At 35.0% G+C, this 7,844-nt stretch overlaps 1 protein-coding gene across 1 annotated transcript; it reads right to left on the bottom strand.

Annotated features, from left to right (window-relative positions):
- Nucleotides 1-933: 933 nt before the first annotated feature.
- MKS88_000662 (uncharacterized protein) lies at nucleotides 934-7,603 on the bottom strand (the record flags this gene model as incomplete). Its single annotated transcript, XM_067217847.1, has 3 exons — nucleotides 934-1,017; nucleotides 1,203-3,799; nucleotides 3,886-7,603. 3 exons carry the CDS (start codon nucleotides 7,601-7,603, stop codon nucleotides 934-936), a joined length of 6,399 nt encoding a protein of 2,132 aa, XP_067075447.1.
- Between the last annotated feature and the right edge of the window lie 241 nt (nucleotides 7,604-7,844).

A 7,844-nucleotide genomic window follows, 5' to 3' on the forward strand; every position in this document is an offset into this window, starting at 1 on the left:
TTAATATATATGCATTTAGCTAAGTGCGAATACATGTACATAAAACACTTGCAATGAGGCAAAGGCTTATTACATCGTTGTAATAAAATAAAAAGGGGGAAAAAAAAATAAAAAATAAATTCTTGTTCAAAAGAGAATTGCGCACATGCTAATAAAGAAATACGTATAAATACATACATATGTGTATTCAAATGTGCATAGATACATACATTCGTAGGTATATGTGTACATTTACTAACTATATGTATATGTTTAAGAATCCTCATTATTGGTTATTCATAACTATGACACGTTTAAAAAAAAAAGAAAAAACGCTCTTCTACGTTTTGCATATTTACAGATTCCTTGACTTTATTCCTTAACTTGCTTTTATTTTATTGTATTTATTTTTATTTTTCTCTTTTTATTATAAACAGAAGTATATATTTATAAAAAAAAAAAAAAAAAAAAATGAAGATTTAAACATCGATAAAGGAATGTCCTTCCAAAAATTGGGGAGGGGGGAGGTTGTTCGTCAGTTCTTTTTGTCAATGTGGAGGGATAAAGAATTAAGGATTAAAGATTTAGAATTATGAAGACTTGTATTTATTTGTATATGCCTTTGTTCAATTATGTTCGTTTGTTTTCTTATGTTTTATCGTGTTTATATGTAAAGGAATCAACCATTGCCTCTTGTATACACGTATGTACATATGTATGTATGTTTATATGTATGAGCACAATTGCATATTTCAAGAAAGTCTTTATATCTCTGTTAGTCTTCTTTCTGCTGGCAAAAATTTGTTACAATCAAAAAAAAAAAAAAAAAAAAAAAATTTAACATGCACATTTTATATACCCGATTTACATGCACATTTTATATACCCGATTTACATGCGCGTTTTGCATATGCTCCTTCCATACAAAGGCTCCATACAGGTGGATCTCCAAATATCACAATAACTTCTTCTTTAAAATACTTATCGTGGTGGTGTGTGTCGTCTTGTCAATGTCTATCCTCAGCAGAATGTCTACCTCCTGTGGTGGTAAATCAAATAAAATGGGTATGTAGTATATGCGTATGTGTACACGTTATGTATGTATACTTATGTATGTGTGGGTAGAGAACTCGGATGCACAAGTCATAAACACGTTAAAAATTAATTGTTCATGCATTTTGAATGAGCTACAAAAACGCTGCAAACACGTGGTAACGCGCATACCCGGATGTACATCCGTATTTGCGATAGGAGGAAGGAAATCTCGTTAGCTGCATCGTACAAGCGCAAGGAACTACCGTTCGAACTTTGCGCATTCAAGTGCTTAAAGCATTTTTCAAGAAAATGGACTAACGTATCTTCACTACTAGCTGAGTAATTACACAAATAAAATTCGATGTCTGTATTCGTTTTGCATTTGTTCATTAGATGGATTTTTAAAAACTCGAAATATATTTCCTGACTAAGTAATATATTTTTCCTTTGAACTTTTATAAATAAATTTAACATGTGACTTGATCTTATAAAAAAGAAAAAATGATCATCAAAATAATAATTGTAAAAATATGTATCACTGACTGGAAAAAAGGACTGATCAAGTAAACTACTGTATTCCATATGTAAGTTTAACAGTAACGTCTTTTCACTAATATGATTTTTCAAAAAAAACTCATCCTTCAACTTTTTATCCTTTTCAAATAAAATGTGGAAATTGTACATATCCTTGTTGCTGATATTGAAGAGAACGGAGTCTTCCAGACTATCTGCGCTTTCCTCAGCTTCCGCTACGTCGGATGTAGCCCCCCTTTCCGCTTCTACCACCTTTGATGTAATTCCCCTTTCCGCTTCTACCACCTTTGATGTAATTCCCCTTTCCGCTTCTACCACCTCTGATGTTGTTCCCTTTTCCGCTTCTACCACCTTTGATGTTGTTCCCTTTTCCGCTTCTACTACTTCTATCACTTCTACCCCTTCTGCCACTGCTTCCTTCTCTGTACTGACACTACCACCCAATTTCCCTAAAATTTCAAGTACTTCATCATCTCGTCCTAAGTCAACTCGTCCACTACTCCACTCGTTCTCTTTATCTCCTACATAAACAGTGCCATTTTCTTGTTTGCATATAAACTCTTCCCAATTATTTACATCCACCGCACCTTCCCTCGAATCATTCTCACACACACGGACAACACTGCTACTACTGTTGCCTGCCACTTCTAACATTCCAATGCCGCTTCCGACGTTATTCACCTCCTTATCAGGTACATCACGGATAATCCCTTCTTCTGGACATAATTTCGTCCAGACCTTGACTTCATGCGGCTGCTCTACCTCCACCCCCACTTCGTACAATGGTTGTGCTACCACTTCCTTACCATCCTTTAGAACTGTTCCTCTCGATAGAACATCATCCTCAGGGGTACTACTACTGTCCTCAGAATGCATCTGAAATTGCTTGCACACAATTTTAGTCGTCCTTCTTTTCCTTTTAAAACTTATACATATCTTTTCATTGCCTAAGAATTTTCTTTTACCATTTCTCATACCACCTTGTAGGGGAAGATCTGTTTGTTCCTGTTGAGAAGATCCTTCCTCAGTCATCCCGCAATTTGCATCGCTGTTTTTATCATAATTTTTATCAAAATTTTTATCATAATTTTTATCATAATTTTTCTCTTCTTTCTCTTTTTTTTTTTTCACGTTCACCGAATTTCCCAAGTTATTTTCCTTCTCGTTGTCACTTTCAATAACATGCACTTCCCTTTCTGCATGGTAAGGTCCACTGCGCGCACCGTTCCACGGTAGCATCTTATGCATTTCATTCAAGTTATCATCTGTCGAGTTTTCATCAATGAAATCATACAAATTTTTGAATATATTTTTATAATAGAAACAGTCTGTAATGAATATATTATTTTCATACTTCATCATACAACTCTTTTTGTTGTCTAAATAATTTTCAAAGATATTCTCTTCAAAGTATATTACCCCGTTATTTTGATTTCCCCTATTACCATTACTACTGCTACTACCATTACTACTACTGCTACCATTACTACTACTGCTACCATTACTACTGCTACTATTACCACTACTACATCCAAAACTACTACCATAAGTACTACTACCATTATTAACACTACTACTAATATTATTATACCCATTTTTTCTTCTATTTCTTTTAAACGCTTTAGAAGACGCTATTTTCTTTTCCTTTCCTTCTCTCACTACTCTCGTATGGTATGCTTTTTTTTCACTCTTCTTATTCCTCAATATTATTTTAATTTCTTCTTTTGAGTTAATGCGACCCGTGTTTATGTCGTCCGTCGTATTATCATTTACTCTTTTACCCGTGGTCTTATTTCCGCTTTTACTGCCTACATGTTTACCCGCATGCTTATCTGCATGCTTATCTTCATGTCTACCCACCTGTTTGACTACCTGTTTGACTACCTGTTTGTCCATCTGTTTGTCCATCTGTTTGTCCATCTGTTTGTCCATCTGTTTGTCCATCTGTTTGCTCTGCTGTTTACCCACCTCTTCACTTACGCTTTCGTTTGCTCCTTTACTTGTCACCACCACCGCAGCATTCGTTCTTCCCCTCTTCAGTTGCAACTCGTAATTCTCATCATAGTTAATAGCCACTCTGTCCTTTTTGTTAATATTTAAAATGTATTCATACTCTTTCTTAAAAACATAAAAAAACAAATTGCTCTTGTTTAAGTTTTTATAATCCTTCAGATTTACATTTTTAAGATTTATCTTCGGTTTGCTTTTTTCATTCAATTCTTTAACATTTATATTTCTAATTTTACAAAATTCTTCAAAATTTATTTTATTGCTTATAAGGTAGTTCATCCATAAGGCATATATAGAACTATATTTTTTTTTTTTTTTTTTTTCATACTATTTTTAAAAAAATCAAAATAGTAATTTACATTAAATACATTATTATTCAAATCCAGGTAGCTATTATGTATTTTATCTTTCCACTTTAACCATAAATTCTCAAATTTATCCGCACTGCTTTTGGCTGCATCTATAATATACTGATTATGTGATATATCTGGATTAAAATCAAGACAATTCTTATAAATTAACTTCATGTCTAAATAAAAATCCTCTGGTTTTTTGTATATCCCTTCTGATAATTTTTTCGAAACTGTTAAATAATCCATAGGTTTCTTTATCTTTTCTTTATACTCTCTCTTTATCGTTTCATTGATGTTTTTGTCCTCCAAAACAGGAATTCGAAAATAAACAGAGTTACTATCACTCTTTAGTAGTTTCAAAACATTATCTCTTAACATTTTTTCCCATTGATTTAATGTCCTTTTGACCTCAGCCTTTCCTCCTATCTTATCACTCGACATGTTGACTACACCAACCCCACTTGTACTCACACCTTTGCGGCTAATTCCATCGCAGCCACTAATCCAATCGAAGCCGCTTATCCCACTAATATCCTCACATTCTTCTTCACCCCTTTTCCCCTTCAAATGATACCTCGTTGTTTCCCCCCACTTGTCTCCACGATCGATATCATCATCCTTCTCATGCTTCTGTTGTACCATCTCCTCTTTCTCTGCTTCCATTTCACTGTTCCTGATACCCTCTCGGATAGAGTCCTTCCTTTCCCTTCTTTTTCTAAGTGGAGCAAAACTGCTATCCACTTGAGTGTTTTGTACAACATCCTTATACACTTCCCCCCTTCCGTAAGCTTTTCCGTTACTGCTATTGCTGCTTATGTTTAGTTGCTCATTTGGGCGTTCGTTTAAACGTTCATCGACATACCAGATCGAATCCTCCATAGCATGCTCAGTAGCATCACCACCCATATGGTTATCATCTTTACTTGCATTTCCAAAGGATACACTGCTCAGTCTTAGTTTCAATCTAAAGGATGACGAACCTACTGTGTTAGATTGTTCACCCCTACATACAGTGCTAACTTCACCTTTAGATAGCACATCTACACCTATAGGTGTTTCCCCTTCGGCAATATCTATGGACATATCTCTTCCTTTGAGCACTTCAAACATTTCACTGTCGAATGGTTCTTCATATATTCCTTCTTTCGATTCAATATCCTCCTGTTCTTCCTCCTCCTTCAGTCTTAACAAAGAAATGCTTTGTTTTAATTTATTGTATCTTGTATTCCTTCCTTCTCTACCTCTACTATCTAAGGTATATCTATCGCCTCCAACTCCGCTTTTAGATTCCGTTTTACCTTCCGCTCTACTTTCACTTCTTCCACTCACCTGCGTGAACATTTTTGCAAAAAATTTTTCCTCCTCACTGTTGTATTCCATTTGCATATTGACAAACTTCTTTGCTTCCTTTGTCCCTCTGATGGACACCAAAAGTTTATAAAATTCATTTTCATAATCTTTTAATGCTTTTGTTCGTAAGTTGAATAAATGCATTTTTTCCTTTTCATCCTCTGTTTGTTCAATGACTTTTTTAATACTATTGAAAATTATAAGCATATCTTCATTAAACTCTTTTTCGTCTTTGTACATATCATAATGAAGTTTATTATACATAATGTCTATATTTATATGATTCATATATGGGGCAATATCCTTTTTTAATTTATATTCATCTGTTTCGCCCTTTCTTTGATCATTTGTCCTACTCTGCATTATACTTTTCGTTTCTTTTTTTTCCTTCTCTCTATCAATGCCTCCTTGGGTATGTTCTATTCCCGCATCGATAGATTCGATTCCCCCTTGGACCAGTACCTCCCCTCCAGCAACTTTTGCCTGAACCCTGTCTGCTTTTGCCTCAATCCCATCCAATTTTGCCTCAATCCCATCCGATTTTGCCTCAATCCCATCCGATTTTGCCTCAATCCCATCCGATTTTGCCTCAATCCCATCCGATTTTGCCTCAATCCCATCCGCTTCTGCCTCTACCCCTCCCTTCCTTCCGAAATAAACATCTGCATAATCGTCGGCATAACTGATTCTATCGAATATCTGCTTTCTCCTCATGTTGTCCAGAACTTGTGATAATCTTCTCTTGATGCTTCTATTTAATGATGATTGATTTTGTTTACCACCTTGTATGTTTATCACTGCGCTTGCCTTACCGCGCCTCATCTGGTAGTTGCTCTTCATTCCGTTACTAATGTTATTGTTACTACTGTAGTTAATACTATTATGGTTAATACTATTGTTAACACCTCTACTGGTGTTACTATTACCACTCCTTTTATTACTTTTATTGCTGTGTTCGTTTATGTCAGAATCCACGAAGGCGCTCATAGTGGGGTTACTGCTGTTTCCATCCTCTCTTTTCTTCCTCAAATCATAGCAATTTTCATCTAACAGCAACACACTACTTTCCTTCAAGATCTCCTCTTCACCTCGTTCAGTTAAATCATTTATACCACAAACTTGAAAGGTGGATACTTCTCCCACCTTTGGAGTTATAACTGGAAATTCCTCATTAGAGACAAGCACATCACTCGGGAGAAGTATATCACTCGGTAGAAGTACATCACTAGGGAGAAGTACATCACTTGGGAGTAGCATAGCATTTGATAGAATATCTTCCTTCGAGAGAATGACTTCATTTTGAATTCCTCCATGTGTGCATTCACTCTTCATTTCGTTTTTCATCTTGGTGTTGTTCCCTTTTTTACTTTTTATTGATACCTCTTCTACCTTTACGTGTTCTATCCTATTCTCTTTACGAGTAGAAATACGTGTAACACTATTTTGTTCTTCATATTTCCCCCCATTTTCTTGTGTTTCATGGGCTATTTCTACACCATCTGTCCTTTTCCCTCTTGTCCTTTTACTACTTTGACTGTATGGATAATAAAGATAATTGCTATCATACGTATTACTACTCTGCCTCCTGAGTAACATACTTGATCTTGTTCTGTTTTCTTTCCTTTTTGTATGTAATAGAACTTCCTCAGTGTTGTCATCTTCGTCATTCCCTTCACCTTGACCCTTCCCATTTCCTCTTTCTTTGTCCTTACACACTTCTACATGCATATCGTCATGAGTTTTATTTATCTGACTATTCTTCTTCTTATATTTAGAATTATTTTTTTTAATGCCTCCTTTTTTAATTGTTTCACTACATTCTATCACCTCGTTTTCTTCTTCAACACAAACTGATAAGATGGCCTTTGAATTCTTTTTACTTTTCCCATCATTGTTCCAGTTGCTGCTTTTTCTTCTACACCTATTGACATCACCTCCATTGCAGTCCCTACTTTCATCTCCATCCCTGTTTCCACTTTTATTCCTATCCCCATTATCCTCCTTCGCATTGTCCCCCTTCCAATTTTCAACTTTCTCTTCTTTTCCATTTTTTCCTAAATTGTTCCATGCCATTTCTTCCTTGTAGTCTTTCCTAAAACCTCTATCACTCTCCCTCCCCCTCTGCTCATTAACTAGTTTTATTGCCTTTTCTTCCTTTTTGTTGTTATATTTCTTTCTCACTACATTATCTTCAACCTTATTCCATGGAAAATCAATACTACAGTTTTCATTTCCACTATTCCTACTTATTCTCCTATCATCATTTTTTCCCTTTGTTTTACTATTGTTCTCTTCGATGTCTTTTTGTTTTGTTTTTTCTCTTAGACTCCTCCTGGTTTCCATGTAGACGTGCTATAGTTGTATGCTACGTATAGATATGCGCATGCGTACATAAGTATACCTATGCGTATATGTATATATACATATATACATACACACATACACACATATATATATATATATATATAAATATATGTAATGAAGAAATTAAAAAAAAAAAAAAAAAAAAAGATACATGCATGCACGTTGGGATGCTCATGTAAATAACTGCACATACGTATACGCAAGTACATAATGTACAATC

The sequence above is a fragment of the Plasmodium brasilianum genome, chromosome 2 (genome assembly GCF_023973825.1).
Source record: "Plasmodium brasilianum strain Bolivian I chromosome 2, whole genome shotgun sequence".
Taxonomy (NCBI): Eukaryota; Apicomplexa; class Aconoidasida; order Haemosporida; family Plasmodiidae; genus Plasmodium; species Plasmodium brasilianum.